Below are 18,390 nucleotides of genomic sequence, written 5' to 3'. Positions count from 1 at the left end.
TGACTCATGGAATTGTGTCACTGAGCAAGGATGGGAGAAATTTTTCCTGACATCCACCTTTGGTCAAGGTGGGAGGAACAAGTGTTGAGGGTTGTTACTGTAAAAGAGCAGGGATATAGAATGCCTTTTTAAAACAAACAACAAAAATGTTACATCAAATGCAGTAATCAATCTCAGAACTGATCCCTCCTTCATTTGGAGAAGAGAGATGGGAAAGAAAAAATATTGAACCATAGGGAGAACTGGGTGAAACTTGGGTGTCAAATGGTCCAGTTGCTGTCTGTAACTCCATTAATGCAGTGAGGAAATCCCAGGTACTGGTTTTATTTAGACAGCCAAGTTTTCTTCGTTACATTTCCAGTGAGCTGATGCTGCTGGCAGGACTATTGCAGTAGTGGTTCACATCTGGCTGGATCATCATGTTCTTGCAGCATCGTGCAGTGCCAGCTGTGAGTGGGTGTCCCAGTGACTCCTGAACTTTTGTGCCCTGTCAATTGTATTTTTAAAAGCTCACAACTCCTCTGTCTCATAATTTACTGTTTTCCAGGTTGTTCTCCAATCTCAGTACCTCCTAGATGCTGCAGGGCAGGTACCAATCAGCTGGGCTCTGGTCTGTTTTAAGCACAAGGACGGCAGGTTTTTTTAATTTCCTGAAAGCACAGAAATTACCATGACAGCCAGTCCTGCAGCGGGGAGATGAAAGAGAAGCTGGTGACACAAAGCGAATAAAACCAAGCAGACATTGCATGTATTTACCAGTCACATCCATAGGCTGGACCAGCGAGCATGGGCTTCTATAGAAAACAGTGAGGCGTAAGGCTTGTAATGCTCACCTGACCTGACCAGAGGTCTGTTATTCCCAGAAGATGCTATTACTACTCTATTTCACCAGCCAACAGATCTTACAGTTTCTAATTTGAAGACTGAAGTCAGGGCTGCCAGCAAGGCTGAGTATTAAGTGTGGATGCTTTTTCTTTTTGTGGAGCAAAGGGAAAAAAGTTACCAAAACTCCTACTGTAGCCCAGTCCTTCCTGAAGTAACTCTTGTGAAGGTCCAACGAGGGTGGATCTGATTTTTTTTTTTTCCCTCCTGACGTTCTGTCCATTGTACCTTGTTATTTCACACTAAACTACCTCCTGAAGAATATCAGAACTCCCTGGGAATTTCCATCAGCACTGATTTTTGATGAAAACCTGCATTCTCAACCCAAGGTACTTCCCTGTAAAACATGAATCATTTGCTGAGAAAATGCTCAGAGGTTTCAAGTAAAGATCCATCCCTTGGAGAGATTTCTCTTCTAAATGTCATCACAATCTCACAGGAGCTGTGGTTTAAATGCTGCATCCTTCTGTTTGCCTCTGCCCCCAGGATGTTTCCTGTAAAACACCCGAGGTGTCATGCAGCCCCCTCTCCTACAGGAAGGGAAAATCATGTTATGGCAAGGATACGCCAGGCAGAAAGCTTTATCCAAAGAGCAGAGCGAAAGCTTGTCATCTGAGCTGTAGCTTGCACAGGAAATTGCAGTCACAGCTTGAATCTAATGATTTCATGTTTAAGTTGATCTGTTTTACTAAAAAGTGAGCATTTTCAGTGGGAATATAAATAAGTTTTCCCAAAATCTGCATGTATGAGGTGGTACAAATCACATCTTCCCTTTTCCTACTCTCCCAGTAAATTATAACATTTCTATGCTGCCTGCTATTCTGCGTTGTCATTACTGATAGAGAACCTGTCACTTGGGTCTGGCTAGAAGGCTGTGGCTTTCCATGTTGTCTCCTTGCTCATGGCTTGACTGCTCATTTGAATCTGTTTGTGCACCAGCACTGTCAGAGGGGAAGCCTCCTCTTTAGGTCCAGCCTGCCAGAGCTGCACCAACATAATGCTCGTGCTCACCTGAGCAGCACGGTGGATTAGGTGTCAGAACGCATTTGGTGGTGTTCTGCACAGTTAGTTACTGCAGTTATCCAGTTTCATTGGGCTTGGCAGTGTACAGACTGTTACTGGCACTGAACAGATCTAGGTGCTGGAATGGGGTTGTGTCTGAGGCAGTTGGCTCCAAATTAATTTGTTATTGCTGGAATGCACCACTGTTCTAGATCAGGCATCTGGGGAACAGCAAGAGGTGGTCCCCAAATGTGAAAGGAGTTATTTGCATGTATTCACCAGGACTGGTTCCTCTTGAGAAAGTCTAGCTCTCTGGTTTTATCTTGAACACGCTGTTTGAGTATTATTTCCTAAAAACCCATTAGCACCACTGCAGATAGGGATCTGCCTGCAGATACCCCAGTGCATACGGAAGGGAACAAGGTTGTTCCCATGTGAATATCCAATATGTCTTGCGTCTCCCAGCACAGACAGCTGGGGCTTCTGCATGGCAATGACGTGCCCCCATACGTGAGTGAGGGAGAGTAGAGCAGCTACATGCTGCTCCCCACCGTCTGTAGGGTACTTGTGGTCTTCCATCTCTGTGACAGCTGGACAACTTGTTCTGCTTATTTGCCATTTCCTTGGCCAGTCTCAACCTCCTGTTTCACTTTCTTGGTGCCCAGTGGTACAGCCAGGCTTGTAACGGGGTGTCCAAGTGTCTTACAGGTTGAAGCAGGGTTGGTCTGTACTGGAGGAGGCTCTGCCTGCACATTCTATCATCTGTCTCAGCCACTGGGGTGATGTGCTGTGTACGTTAGCAGAATGGATTTGCAGATAATAGTCTAGCTTGTGAAATCCATCAGTGTTATTGCAAATAACTCTCACCCTGGCTACAGACTGGTTGGCTGGCTGCTTTGCTCTTATTTACTAGTACAGCTGATGTTGACAGCATATGTATGTAGGGGGAAAAAGGTTAGCAGGAACAATTATAAAGTTTCACACTTGAATGATCAACTTTTCTCTGAATAGCTGAATTGCAGAAAATTACTTTTTTTTTTTTTTTCCCCTAGCTTGTCACTACCAAACTGTATAATTGTATTTTTCTTTCAATTTCTTCAGATTTGTTGAAAACATAATGTGGTTTAAACAAAGGCAACAGATGCAGAAGGGCAATCCCTGGTTCAAACTATTAGTGAGTTTAGTGGTCCTGAGTAAATCTTCTGTAAATCTTGGGTGTTTCAATACAGTCTCTCCCCCTTTAACTCCCATGACAACAGATGGGTGCTGCAGGCACACTCGCCATTCAAGGGATGAAGCCGTGCTGGCTAGTGGTGGGCAGTGTAACTCAGTACCGAAAGTGACTCTGTGCCCTTGCTCCTTTGTGGATCACAGAGGGTCAGGACCAGGAAGCAGCTGTATCTCTTCAGGGGGGTCAGCATCACCTAGTTCTGATGTGCTGGTCCCCCCGACTTGTTCTTCTCTGGCCATTCTAGCAGTCAGGAAAACCTGCAGCCTGGCAGTCATGTGCAAGAACAGCCAGGGACCGTGGCCTTCGGATAAAGAACTCTGGTACCTCAATGATTAATCTCTCCTGAGCATTTGCTCTTTGCTCTTTGTTTTGTTTTGTGTTTCCCAGACCTCTTTTCATGAGGGATTGCCAAAGAAGAGAGGCTATATTCTCTTTTTCTGTGACCCTATGGGCACAAGCAGACAGAGAGATGTTGGCATCTTTAGTATACCAGCTCTGTCACAGACTCTATGGTGTAGCTGTATTTTGCAATCATTCTTAGCTATTCAAAATACTGTAAAAGACATGGGGTTTATTTCCAGACCTGGCAATCTTGGCACTGTCACTTTAAATATAAGGTAATAATGTACCACATATATTGCAGAGAGCTGGTCTAAACCATATCAGTTTCTATGCTGGTTAGTTATGTTTCCACTCATCCCAACCCATAGGACTTATTTCAAAACATTTTCTTTCGTACTGCTTTTCCCAAACAACATATATGCAGGGAGGGGGAGGGAAGGGAAACTATGAGATTTCATACATACAAGCAGATCCCTACCTTCCAGACCTGGGTAGGAAGTCTGTCACAACCCAGCATAGCAGCATTGTGGAGTTAAAATCCTTACTGTAGTCATAATTTAGAAGTTGGGTTAGTTAGTGTGGCTTTAACGGCGTCCAGGCTCCACTCAGGTTCATGTCCACCCAGACCTGGAAGCAGTTCTTCTCACCGGTGTGTTCTGGAAACAGAAAAGTCACAATTGCTCATCATGCAGGATGTGGGCGTTACGGATTCATTAAGCAGTTGGAATTGCTCCAGTGGCAGCCTGAGGCAATCGGATGCAGTCATACACAAGATGGATTTGTCAGGCAATCCCCACAAGAGCATTTATGATACAAAGACTGATGCTTGAGGTCAAAGTTATCATACCTTTACTTCTTCTTAAACAAGCAAAACCCCCATTTTTAATTCATAGTAAAATAGCGACCAGGTCTGAATTGATGCTGCTTAGGAGTCTGCATAAGTACTTACCTTTTGGATTTTTTTAACCTGTCAGAGGAAAGTGGACAGAATTGAAAGCTATTGATCTGAACTGATAAACTGGAACTTAAAAACATAGAAACATAGAATAGTTAGGGTTGGAAAGGACCTTAAAATCATCCAGTTCCAACCTCCCTGCCATGGGCAGGGGTAACCCACACTAAACCGTGGCACCCAAGGCTCTGTCCAACCTGGCCTTGAACACCACCAGGGATGGAGCATTCACAACTTCCTCAGGCAAACCATTCCAGTGCCTCATCACCCTTAACATTTAATTATTAAACAATTAATTATTTGGATATTTTCATTCTGATTTAAGATTCTTTTTTACATGCTTACAAAACAATCTCAACCAGGCAAACGCTGAAAGCTTGCTGGATGACCAACCCATTTCCCCACTTGATTTTGTTAACACTTAAATTTCTTGTGGCCCAGAGTCCAGAACTCCTGCTGAGCAGCACCACTCATCAATTCATGTTGCTCAGAACCTTCCTTTTATTCATTGCTATACTGCCATTAGGACATTGCCATGGACCACATCCACCATGCTGAGGTCTTTATGAGCAATAGACCAAAATGATCACAACTGTTCTAGGGAACTTAACTTAGAGTCTAAGTGTGAAGACAAGACAATATCTGGCCTGGAGAGCACATGGTGAGGCAGGTAATGTCTGGAGACCCAATGCCAGGCACCCAGCACCTTGAGTTACCAGCAGGACAGTGAGGTTTACTTTGCAGACAGCCTCTGCAGGACTCCTCTCCCATCTTTGAAGGGGATTTGGGTGTTGACCAAGTGACAGGCACTGGGGAAAGGCATTTATCAAAGCCAGAGGAGAGGAGCTTGTAGTAATTCATGCTGTGGGATGGTAAGAAACTGCCTAGTTGCTTTCAGGATGCCTGAAGAACTGGTTACTCTCTGATGCTGGTATGAAAGGAGTTTTAAGATGTAGGGTGTGAAGGCTGGAGAGAAGAACAAGCCAAAAATGACCCCAAATCCCAGCAGGACAGGGTGTTGCTCAGGTAAGGGAGTAGAGGTCAATGGCCAAGAAGGAATGTGAGGTGCTGCTTCAGGTATGTGCTGTGTGTGTCAAATGTACTCACCTTCACTTTGAAGTTCAAATCTATAAGAGAGTAGTCCGGACACCTAATCATACTCTAATGTCCTTAACCCTCTAGTTTTGATTAAACTTTCACTGCCTCTGAACACAGAGTCGAATGTTGCAGATAGATATAGACAGATGAGCTTCTTTCTATATCCAGAAAGCAATAATACGACTGTTACCTTAATTTAAAAATTAATTGTCCTTTTATACTTACAGTTCTTTCAGCAGAAAATCAATACTTTATTTCAGTAACTCCGGCTTCCTATGGGCATGACTTCTCCTATGGGCCTGTAGCACACAGGCAGATTTAATCTTTATTTTTTCACCCTCTGTCTGGCGTTTTGGTTTGGTTTTGGGGTTTTGGGAGAAGGAAGAGGATTTTGATTTTGCGACTTTTGTGGTTTTCTTTGTTTGTTTGATGTTTGGTTGTATGGGGTTTTTGTTGTTGTTTTGTGGGGTTTTATTTTATTTGTTTTCTGTATTGACTTCAAATCTTTAGGCTCCGCTTAGTTTCTGCAAACTCATTTATTCAATCTTGCCCACTCAGTTATGGTCAAGAGACAAATAATCTTCCCTCAACACGCTTGCTTTTATCCAGTCATAAATTACTGGACATCAGTATTCCCTCAGAAGTCTAAAGACATCATTTATGGGTGCCCAGAAAGTTGAAAACAAGCTCATAAATCAATCTGGGGAAAGTGTTAAAAATCGCTGTTGCACAAATGTTTCCTTTTTACATAGCCCCATGGCAAGAATAACATTAATCTTCATTGAGAAAAAGATGCAACATACACTATTTAAATTAACTGTGGGCTGCTTATAATTTGAGAGAGTCCTAAATCAAATAACTACTTCTCAGTCATTTGAGGAGCATGTGGTATTACTTGTTAACAAAAGATTAAAAACTACATGGCTGTGCAAGTCACTTGTTTAGAGCTGTTGAGCAAACTGATGGACTGTTCTGTTCTGAAAAGCACTTCCAATCTCCCAAAGTTTAAATTGTGTGGATAATCCTGGATCAAACGTTGCTGAAGTGAGAGCCTAAGAACATCTAGGACCCTCTATCAGAGACTAGAAACGGTAGTTCAGCTGTAAAAAAGTGGTGTAAATCAGTGATGGGCATTACGAGCTGCTGGCTACTGGGCACAAGGGTGAAAAGTGCTAGGAATTAAACAGGGGAAGTTCAGGTTAACTATAAGGAAGTTCTTTACTGTGAGGGTGGTGAGGCCCTGGAATGGGTTGCCCAAGGAAGTGGTAAATGCTCCATCCCTGGCGGTGTTCAAGGCCAGGTTGGACAGAGCCTTGGGTGACAGGGTGTAGTGTGAGGCATCCCTGCCTATGGCAAGCAGTTGGAACTTAATGATCTTAGAGGTCCTTTCCAACCCAAACCATTCTATGTTTCTATGACTTACACTAGCAACATATACTAGCTAAACATGGACAGTTAAGTGCAGACTGAGGCTGGAATGTTGTCTTTGTATCAACTGCTTTACAGCATATAGGGAAGCAAAAGGAAGGACAACCAGGGCTCCTTCAGACACATGCTCACGTTTTTCTTGCTGCATCTCCCTAGTACTGCTCTCAGCTGGCCTGGCCCTGACCGATGTGTGAGCCAACAGCCCAGCTCAGTCTGGGAAAAGGAGATTCGTGTCTCCTGTGCAGGCTGCAGGGATGTGCTGTTGGATCCTTATTTGTATTTCTGCTGTGGGTGTGAGAGCTGCAGTGACTTCATAACATGGTTCAATCCATCCAACCCATGTGGTACCCAGCTTCCATCCGCTGAGCTTTTGGAAACACTGATTCATCAGGTATTGAAATTCTTTAATAGATGATTTATAGAAGGGAAATGCAAAGCAACACCTACGATGTGTAAAGTTTAGATGGACTTGAAAAGGAATGCCTGTCTTCAGCAGGAACACCCTTCATCCAGTAAGTATTTTGATAAGGGGTCTGAAACTGCTTTTCTTATCACTCAGTGCTAATGATGCACAGTGTGTTTCATCATAGTGAGAGGCAACATAAAGGAGTTTTAGAGAAACAAATGGATTTGGCTTTTAAACCAAGGCTTGTAAGGACTGAATAGATATGATATGAACTCATTCTAATGGAGTATTTGCTGTTTAAACTCTCTGCTGTTTAAATCCTGCGGAAGGAGACAAAGATGCCTGTTGGTCCTGTCAGTTATTTTATAAATTAAGCTGTGGCTTTTAGCCACGAGAACTGTAAGCCAAGCTATGTAGAAGTTTTTCACTGCAGCAAAGCTGACAGGGAAGAAAACTCAAAAACATACTTTTTTTTCCACTTCTGCTCTGAAGATTTTAACTTTTTGGTGGTGGTGTTTTTTACAGAAACATAGGGTGCACTTTGAGGTAGAACAGCAGCTCCTTTTTACATATCTACCTTTACAATATCTGCTTGGTGGTGGTGATGTCCAGTGTTCTCTAACTTGCAGGATACTTCTCAAAATACATCTTTTGCCTTTTCATCTTGAAAAACTACACTTGCCTGCATCAGATTGAGGCTGTACCAATATTTTGATATCTGGGGAAAAGTATTGTGGATGAGTGCTTACCAAAGTAGTTGGGTTACGCCTGTAGCACTGCCACAAACATTGGCATGAAGAAATCACACAGCCTTGCTTCATTTCTGAATAGCTTATTTAAAATGAAAAGTTAGATTTTCACTATTGAAGGAAAATCCTAGTCAAGAAAGTATTAATTTCATAATTCTAAGACAAAGCAGCATAAAGAACAAAAAAAAAGTTACAGGTATCTTTGTTATAGTGAAAGATGTAGGTATTTTGTATGCAAGTACTCATCAATCCATACTGATAACTAATTCATAAGCTTTTTAAATACAGGCTTTCCATGGACACTTCAGAACTTATTGGGGAAAGGGATTTGATGAAATAAATGTTAGCAAAAAGAAGACCAGAGTGTGTTTTGGTTCAAAACAAAGCAACACAAGTTTTATGTGGGGCTCCCATCAAAGGCACTGCTCGCGCGTGTTCCTTTTCAGAACTGCTTTAGTCTATGCAGACCGTGAGGAGGGAAGTTTGTAGCTTGTGTTCATGCCTGGAATTTACTGTGCTACTTCTCTGTTTCTTTGTGGTGACCTAACCAGAGGTGTGATGACTGAGTGAATAAGCCATGGGATGTAGAGATGTTCATGTGTGGGAATATGGATTTGACTGCAAAGCAGGACTGTTGTTATGTACTGTTATATATTGTTGAGCATCCATTGCGACGTCACTGGGCAAAAATGGATCTGCAGAAGGAGCAGCCTCAAAGCCCAGAAGTATTTTTAGGTAAGGATGAAAGACCCTTAGAAAACACTGGCAAAACCAACCTGACTTATACAGATTTATCCCTGTTCACTGGTATGAAAAATTGGAGGGAAAAATTAATCGAAGATCTGAAATGAAAGGTTAGGGGCTCCAGGTGATCCCAAATGAGCTTGGGTTAGGGTTGTTTCAGGGAGCAGTGCTTTGTGCTATGTGAGACATCCAAAGTAGCTCACTGCTCCTCACTCTCTCCAGCTGGAAAGGCAGAGATGTTGCAGCATGTTAGCTAATTTTGATTGTAATTTGCCAACAGGAGAAGCAGAAATATCATTACTAGTTTTCCCCTGTTTTCTCAAGAGCACAGTTTTTCTCTTGCTACTATAAGAACTGGGAGAACAAAAACTGGCCCATTTTCAGAGACACTGAGTGCCTGGAGCACCATCTGGAATCTGTGCAGCCAGCCAAACAATTCAACATCACAGAAAATCTTCCCATTTTCACCCCTCCACCCCCCCCTTTCTGAACAGCTCTGCACATGAATTCTGCACAAAAGCCTCTTTCTGATGAGGATCCAGTTGGCATCCAGATAAACTACATTTTCAACTATCTCTCAGTGGGGATGGATTATGTTTTCCTTCAGAGAGAGGCCAGATGATTTTTATTACAAATGAACCAAAACCTTGAGGCAGGACATGCATTACATTTCCATGACAGCACTGGCAGGAGTGAAGGATCCTGATAAGAATTTAAGGATGATTGAGCTCTAGTCTCCAGCTCTGCAGGTAGATAGCAAATATAGCAGCCTCCAAATTCTCTATGTCACTGAGCAAGGCTGGGTGAAAGGATAAATGGCCTATTGCTCAGAAGAGCGAAGATCAGTCAGGATCCTAAGTCCCAGCTGTTCATGGTCTCTGTCTCTTGCCCATCACAGGCATGTAGACTATATCTGTACTGGTGAATCAAATGTGTCCAAGACTATTTTTTGGCATTGAGGCTGGTTGGCAAAGAGCAGCCAGTGCAAATACTGCTAAACTTGCTTGACCTCTGTGACTGGTCATTAGCTTATAATGTGGTTATATAGAGGGATGACAAAATAAACTTGTAAAATTTGAGTATATTTTAGTTGCAGAGAAGTGCCAGTAGGATGGGTGTAAAATACAGTTATGTTTAATCAAAGAGCAGTCAAAAATTTTTCTCTGAGGATGGTAAAGCAATGGGTTTTGGTGGCATGAGGTGGGCAGAATACTGATGTAGTGACCACCAGCACAGCCTGACACGGAAGACTGTCTAAGTGGTGAAAAGCCACCCAATGACTCTCACTTTGGTTGCCATTCCCATTTCTGTGGCATACTCCCTGGGTCACCTCCAAGTCTGCAGTCCTTAAGCACCAAAGCCCTGGGGAGCTGCCGCAAACCGGGCTATAATGCAGCATCCCTGAAGGAGCTCTGGTCTGTGATAGTGATGCCTTTGGCCATAGCCTTGTTTATGAGCGGGATCTAGGGAGTGATTAATGCTTATTCGTTTCCTCTTTCCCTCTTATCCCAGTGTGTGTTGCTGGTATTACCAAGCACAGCCCGTGTCCTGAGCTCTACCTGTGTTTCTACATTGTTTTTTCCCAATTGTGCTTCAAGTACACGTGCAGCCATTTCATCCTTATCAAGAAAGGTCCTTTCCTCAGCTGGAAAGCTCATCGACTATTCTATAAAACTCGTAGTCAGAGCCAGTCTTTAATTAAGGCTGTACTGAAAGGAGCTTTGATTCCAGCCATGTATTACAGCCTGATGTTGTTTTCTCTGTCGTTGCAGCAGATTATTGGAAATGTAGTCCTTGATTAAAAAGATTGTGTGCAATTACATTCCATCTCAACATCTTCAGCTAGATCAGTAGCTTGTCAGTGGGTCATTGGGAATCAGACTGCCAGAACCTTTGTACATGTTCAATTTATAAAAGACTGTTTCTGGCACAGCATCCAACAGTCCTGTGCAGCCAATACCTTATTAATGCGCCATTAGCCACAGGGAACTTTTGTAAGTGAATCTAATGTACAGGGAGTGACGAGGGCTTGCCTGAACTGACTCAGCAGTTTGGAAGGTCTTTTCTCCCCTTGCAGGGATCACACTAACTTCCGAATGTGCTTGAATGTCCTGAGCCTAAATGCTGGTTTTCCCCTTCAAGTCAGCTTTATTATTTTGGTTTCTGGTGGACTAGGTTCACTGTATTTTGAAAGCAGGTCAACGTGCTGAGGATAGATAACTTCCATGAGGGAGTTGTCTTCAGAACAACTAAGATGATCAAAGGGATGATTAGTTGCTTCATAAGTGTCTGAAGAAGGTGGGACTCTTCAGTTTGGGAAAAGGGTGGCTGAGAAAGAGTACGTTTGAGCTATACAGAATCACAGATCAGGTGGGTGGGAAAATGTTTTCCTCATAATTAAAAATAAATTCACCAGTTTCCAAACCAGGGAAACTTGGGGGCTTTCAATGGAGCTGGTAAGAAATCAGCTTGAAACAGATAAAAGTACTTTATTCAGCAGGTAGTGACTTTCTGAAACTTGCTGCCACAAGAGACTGGAGGCACTGACCAGCAGGCTCCAAAGGGGTGGGATGAGTTATGGACAACAGGTCCGTATAACTTCACTGAAAGCACTAAGCAGAGGTCTTCCCTATAACTTCCCTAACACAATAGTTGTGGATGTTGAGGATGGCCTGGAAAATGTCTCCAGGCTTACACAATAACCCTAATGAGCATCTCCTCTTGACACTACCAGAGACAGAGCACTGGGCTGGATGGATCACTGGTCTGACCAAGCATCTGCTTTCTTTCGGTCCTATTTCTTTGACTGCTAATGCTTTCAGGCTGACTCCTAGAAACTCCCCATTAGAAAACATTAAAGGTCTGGTCCAATTCCAGCTTCAATCTCTTTCTGTATCTGTAAATAATATAACTCTAACACTTTTAAACCCAGGCACTGATCTTTGCTTCTAGTTAAACTCTGTCTCTTTGTATTTACACATTCAGTACAATAATGAGATTGCTCAAAAGCATTTCATGCTTGAAAGGAAACTAAGCTTGAACAGCTCAGCCCTATGAATACTAAGGTGAGATGTGTCCCAGTGGGTCTCTGCCTGCCCCCTGCCTGGATTTGTTTACTGTCAGAGGTTTGGTTTATGTCTGTGCTCTTGAAGGTTTAATTAATTGCAAATGCAGGCAGGGGAGGTTGGTTGTCTTGCAGAACACTTGACTTTGGGCCAGAGACAAGCATAGATCCAACAGATAGAAATTACATCCCCAAATCCATATGTCCTGGAAAAGACAGAATTGCCTTTGAGCAGCATCTCCCCAGACACATAACTCAATACAAGAGCATACAGGCAGTGATCTTTAAAGCTGTGCAGGGAGGAAGGTATGATGATGCCATTAGGATTAACTAATTTTTCCTTCATTGTGGGGTGTACTTCTATATGAAGATTTATGTTAGGTTAGGAACTAACTGGACTGCAGTCATGCCTCATTACAGAACTAGACTTTTCTGAGGTGAATTTTTATATATGTGCAAATGCAGATCTGAAACTGCTTTGTTGTTTGTTTTCTTTTTTCAACTAAGTGTTCTTTCCTTCCCCTTGGATTGTTTTCCCTGCAGGGTCTTCTAGATGTTCCTAGTGCTGTGTGCTATGGCAAGGAATGACTCCAGATCTCCCACAGGTTCAATGTGCTACATCTGAGCCTGGGAGCATCTGGAAGGTCAGGACATTCATCTAAAAAATAGCACTTGCTTTTCTGTTGCTCAGCTGCAGTTCTGCTCGGTGCTATTCCATCAGTGCTGCATCCAGAAGCTACTGCTTCTGTGCCAGCAACAGCCAGGTCTCTTAAAGCAGGGTTTTGATTGAGGAGGGGAAGAGTGAAGTGGCACAAAGAGACTCAATAGGCTCCACTGTGGTTCAACATAGGTCTTCTCTTAGAAGGTGAACAAGGGCAACTGGTTTTCGTCAGTTCTGCAGTGTTTCTGACAGTTTCTGTTAGCTGATTCACAGAAATAACAAAGCCCTTGTTCATCTCCAGTGTCATTGTAGGTTAACACAAAGAATTATGTAGTTGCTGTAGCTCAGAGAAAATGGTTTCCTCTTCATTACAAAAAAATACCCTGTTATTTCTTTTGAGGTTTTTTTTTTTGTTCTGTGTTGACATGAAAATGAGACCTCTGTGTGTGTACAGCCTGGGATGCAAAAGTGTGAGAGATGCTCAGGTTTGATGCAGTGGAAGCTAACACTGGCCTAGGGATTCTCTAAGGAAGGACAAGGCAAGGAGCCTTGTTCTGCCTGAAGCTGGCCAATTAGAGCAGAATTGTTTGAGTACTTGTAATGGGGAAGCACAGATCTCAATTTTAGCAAATCTGAGTTAACACTTCTAAAGGAAGGGAAATCATATGACCTCTCCCATACTTCTGAATAACTGAAAGTTTCTTAGTTAACTCTTAATTGCTAACTAAGACTAATATATTAAGCAAAGCTATGAGGAAGCTCCTTTAATAACAGAAACCTCCAATGCTGCCCCACAGCCTGCGAGTTGAGTCAGTGCCTGACAGTACTGTGCTTTCTGTTTAAGCCTGCTTTTGAAATTAAACTTTGCAAACTGAGATTTGATCAAGCATCTCTACCCATTTATATGACTACCCCAAATGAACCTACAGGTTTTTTGGGGGGCAGTGATAGGAGCCTCAGATTGGTGCAAAACTTAGTTCTTATAAATGCACCAAGCCTCAAAGAAGGAAAGCCATGTATTAGCTGGTTACTAGACAATACAAAGTGCAAGAAGGAAGCTGGAGAGCCTGCTCACAAACAGCTTGATGCTTGTAAAGTTACCAAGGTCAAGAACCCTGGAGTGATATCCTGAGTAAATAACGGGGCTCATATGGTAGAGGTGCTTAGCACATCTTTCCTGGGTTGGATGAACACTGCAACTGCAAACCATTCGAAGGCAGAGAGATCTCCAGCACTGAGGTAGAAAACAGCACTTTAGGTGCCTGTTAAAATACAGTCTGCACATTGCCAGGTACCTTTATTTGACTTCTCCATAGCAGAGAATAATGTTTGGCTTGCATTTACTTGACTGCAAGCACCCTTGAGCTAAATTAGTTTTGTAAACAATGGACTGGTAGTGGGTTGATTTCTAGAGAAATTCTTCTAATAATAAAATGCCTCATAAAACTGCATTGACTTCTGCTAGGCAGACTGCAGGCAGCTAGAACCTTCTGATTGCTTTACTTTAACCCAGTATTTTGAGGCTGACCAAAATACAAATGCCTGACAAATGTCATTGTCTTCCTGGCAAATGTCCTCCATGAGCAGGGAAATAAATGGCAATGTTGTTCATGGACATCTGGTTGGTTTGAGGAGAGGGAGACCCAATCCGGTATTCAGACTGGGTAAAGTTTGTGCTTCTGAGACACCTCTATGGAATCAGCAGGCCATAGAGGCTGACAGCCTACACTTAACATTTCCCATATTATACAGTGATGAGCACAAGCTTTAGCCCTCCTCCCCCTCAACTTCTTGGGTTTTATTTGCAAGTGCCACACACTGACTCACTCCTGACTATGCAATGAAGGTGACAGTGAGCTTTGTTCAGTGTTGTGCGGGTCTGTATGTCTGAAGGCACCATCTTGACATCTTCTGAGGCCTCCATAAAACCAGGTCGGAGAGCTAAGCAGTCTCAGGAAACTCAGCTGAACTTTGTGAGGGAAGCCTTTCTGCCAGAAAGGGTGCTGTAGCTGGAACACTGCATTCCCAAGCCAAATTCCCCTTTGTATCACCTCCCCTTCTCTGCCAACCAATAAACCTTTCATTTTCTCAAAGGGAAGTCCAAGCAGAGTTTTGACTTTGAAAAATAAGTGCCAGCAATTATCTGATGCTTGATATGGCCAGTTTTATTGATTTGCAGTTTTAGTAGGAAGTGCTTATAAGAGTTGCAGCATAAAAACCTAAGCTTGAGCATCAAGAATGGTGTTCACATTATTCCTTTGGCATCTATTGAAGGTACAGTTTAAATTAACAAGTTTTCATGGCAGTCTTAAGTCCTAATAGACTGTTTTGTCCCAGCTTAAAACTTCTCTAAACTTATGATGTACTTTCCTGAATGCCACACTGGGATCTGTGACCTGCTGCATTGGATGCCAATGAAAACACTTGCCAGGTTTCTTATATTCATAACCTTGAAACTGTATTAGCAGTGTAATGCTGAAATGTAGCTAGCCTATGCATATCTCTCCATCAAATGACAATGTAAGTACTGTGGCTAGGAAAGAATGCAGATCTGCTTTTAAGAATTTGGAAACATCCTTACTCCACACCACTCTGGTACATGTATCCTCTGGTTTAGGCTGCAGGGCCTCCCCTCCACTCCCTTCTATTTAAGGTCTTCTGACAAAGCTAATTATGATAGTAAGCAACTTGCATCAATGTTGTTTAGGAAATATGAGCATTTGTGATTTTGGGAATTCTCATGCATTGCCACTGGATGTGGTTTGTTGGCTGTTGACACTGTATATGAAGACATTTCTGTCACTGAAGTCAGATACATTTCAGTAGTAACTCAATCTTCCTGCAAATTTTGCTTCTTCCAGTGAAAGTGTGATGGTTTGCTATTTATAGATGTTTAGGAAAAATTCTTCCCTATGCATCCACCCTTTTTATTCTACTCCCCAGTTTGCTGGATAACCAGTAGTCTCAGCGATCTACCGTTACAGAAAGTAGCTCTAAAAACACACCTTTCCCTTAAGAGGCAATATTGCTTTTCTAACCCTGAAACAGCCTCGGAACTGGATCTAGGTTCTTTGCTACCTCATGAATCACCATCCTGTGAATGATTCTGCATTGGAACTTGGAACATCCTGATAATTCAGGCGCCAGGAGACACCCCAGCTCCTCACAGAACCTGGCCTTGCATATGGCATTGCTGCATTGCTACTGGATATAAAAAGCCTACAGGATCTGTTTCAGTCAGGAAGCAGCTGGGACTTTGAATGCAGATGAGAAGTAGACTTAATTCACTGGAGTACAGAGGTCAATAGAAAACGAACATTATTTTCCTGTCCATAATTGCAGTTTAAGCACATAACAAGTAGACGATGGTAATCATGAGCTAAAGGGTCCAACTGTTCTTAATTGATTAAAATAGCTTCTGAAGACTGTTTCTGTTAAGAATTTAACACAACACGGTGTTATACCATTGCACCAGGATGGGTTTGCCGTTAACTTACGTCTCTCTTCTCTGGGTCAGCTGTAAATTAATGTGGTTTTCCACAATTCAGATACTGTCACTTGGTACTGGCAATCACTTTCCGCTGTCCCACTGACCTCGATAGTGAGGCAATAGCAATATATCCAGGGGCTTTAGCTCCAAAACCTCTGCTGTCTCCCATGTGAGCTAAAGGAGTCTTTTCCAGTGATTGTATAAAGTTCAGGTGCTAAAAAGAGGTAGAGATTAATGGTCAGACATGCTGAGTGGAGGGTACTGTGCCCAGCTGCTCTTTCCTTTCTTTCCCTCCACCCCAGTGCCAAATCTCTGGTATAAAAACCTGTGTTGTTTCTCCTCTGTCAAAAGTGTTAAGAAGCTTTCTATTTAATAACCCAGAGCAGGTCTGTAGTGACCACAGGGGCAGTTCTGTTGCTGGCAAAATGCAGGGGGTCTGCCAGGAAGGGGAGAATGATGGATAGCTTTGTGTGGATGGGTGGGAAATCTTTTATATCAGGTCAGTAGGGTGAGGTTGGCCATATCTGGCTCTATCCTGGTAACAGAGCACTGATTTATAGAAGCATGGAGGGAGGAAATGAGTTTCTACCCTGTGGAACCTTCAGACCTGGGATTCCATCTCTTCCACGCTCATATTTAAATTCTTAAGAGACAGCAAATAAAGAAAACAGAAGTTAGTATCTCCCCTGCAAGATGAGACAGTAAAACCAAGAGTCTTTCTTCTGTACCTGAGTGTGGAAGGTCCTAGGAAAGGTAGTTTTCTGTAGGGTCCTAGAATGAAAATCTCATTTATACCTACTGTCCTGGGTTCAGCAGTAGCAGTCATTTTTCCCCTTCTTGGTAGCTGGTGCAGTGCAATGTTTTGACTTTCAGCTCGGGAACAGAGCTGATAACAAGCGATGTTTTGGTTTGGCCAAGGACTTTGTGAGCCTCATGCTCTGCCAGGGAGGAGGGGAAGCCGGGAGGAAGCAGAGACAGGACACCTGACCCAAACTGACCAAAGAGGTATTCCATACCACAGCAGGTCATGCCCAGGAGGTAACTGGGAGTTAGCCGGAAGGGCTGGGAGTCTGCAGGGTTGGAGGAGGTATCGGTCGGAGCTTGGTCGGGCTGGGGGGGCAAGTTATCGGTCGGCTGGTGGTGAGGTGTTGTATTCTCTTCCCTTGTTATTTCCTTTATCATTATTATCATTGGTGGTAGCAGTAGTGATCTGTGTTATACCTTAGTTACTAAACTGTTCTTATCTCAACCTGTGGGAGTTGCATTCTTTTCGATTCTCCTCTCCGTCCCTCCGGGAGTAGGGGGAGGGCAAGAAAGGGGGGGAAGTGAGTGAACGAGTTACCTGACTGGGTTTAAACCACGACACCTACTCTTGTGTAGAAGGAAAGGTTTTGTTCTCCAGCCAGCGAATGAGGAGCACACTTCTGAAGTGTCTTTAAGTTGGCTGCAGTACAGGTTGCTCAATATTAATTAAAAAAGAAAATAATTATAGCATAATCATGATGGCAATAACAGCCCAGTGTTTTATCCCACCTTCTTTAAACCAACTAAATAAATCATTGACTTAATAAATCATTTTCCGTGAACTAGCATGGCAACTGCTCCAGTTTACTGGCATGCATGCAGACAACAGAATCCTGGCAGAACTTTAACACACACATTTGAAAGGCAGCATCTCTGGGCTTTGTCTTTTAATTACTGAGCATTAAATCACAGGCTCCATCTAGCTCTAGGCTCCCTGTCTCAGCTGTGTGTTATGTTAACGTGTTGTCAAAACAAATTTGATTTGCAAAGATACAAGAGTCAGGCTGATATTTTCATTTTAGATCACTTATCTGAATGTAATTTTGACATAAGGGTTTAAGCAAATGCCTAATTTTAAATGTGTATTTAAGGGAGCCCTGAGAAGTAAAGCAGTAAGGACAAGATACCTAATTGCGTTCAGGATCCTAAATCTCATAGCCTTTAATAAGAACAGGGGTTCCTAGGCAGGCTTTAGGAGCCAATCTCTTCCTATGCTTTTGACTTTTAAGTCCAACTAATACTGTCAGACTTAAATGCATGCTTTAAGTATTTGCTTTGTTTGCTGGATGGTACCTGGAGTACCCTGTACACTGCAGTCTTTGCACTGGATGTGGTACTGTTTTTTCTAATCTCCACCTCTACTACTGCATGTTAAGGCAGAAAACTGAAGTGCTGCGAATTAGAAGTAGGAAGAATCTCCCCAACTTTAAAAATTAATTGATTTATCTGAAATCCTCCCTGGAATTCAGATTATTTCCTCATATCTCAAGAAACAGAGACCATCTCCTTCCTGTAGGTCAATGCGTATGAGTTAATT

At 42.8% G+C, this 18,390-nt stretch overlaps 2 protein-coding genes and 1 long non-coding RNA gene across 4 annotated transcripts in view; 2 read left to right on the top strand and 1 right to left on the bottom strand.

Annotated features, from left to right (window-relative positions):
• Nucleotides 1-18,390, top strand: part of FAH (fumarylacetoacetate hydrolase) — a 116,042-nt gene that overhangs the window by 27,408 nt on the left and 70,244 nt on the right. The gene's annotated exons all lie outside the window — the stretch shown is intronic.
• The window catches only part of CTXND1 (cortexin domain containing 1), a 35,799-nt gene that overhangs the window by 2,667 nt on the left and 14,742 nt on the right, over nt 1-18,390 (bottom strand). Inside the window, exon 2 of one of the 2 annotated variants that reach the window (XM_062630062.1) lies at nt 3,936-4,113. Coding sequence is in view for 1 of the 2 variants with exons in the window: in XM_062630054.1 (XP_062486038.1) it covers nt 4,031-4,113 (83 nt within the window). In the remaining variant the exon portion in view is untranslated. Of the gene's footprint in view, nt 1-3,935; nt 4,114-18,390 lie in introns of those variants that run through there. The other variant, XM_062630054.1, reaches the window with a different exon arrangement.
• LOC134169509 (uncharacterized) overlaps nt 1-18,390 on the top strand; it is a 38,978-nt gene that overhangs the window by 8,216 nt on the left and 12,372 nt on the right. The gene's annotated exons all lie outside the window — the stretch shown is intronic.

The sequence above is a fragment of the Pezoporus occidentalis genome, unplaced genomic scaffold, assembly GCF_034315485.1.
Source record: "Pezoporus occidentalis ecotype Australia unplaced genomic scaffold, CSIRO_AGI_Poc_V1 ctg11, whole genome shotgun sequence".
NCBI classification, from domain to species: Eukaryota; Metazoa; Chordata; class Aves; order Psittaciformes; family Psittacidae; genus Pezoporus; species Pezoporus occidentalis.
Note: the sequence above shows the minus strand (reverse complement) of the source record. Positions and strands in the feature narration are given on the sequence as shown.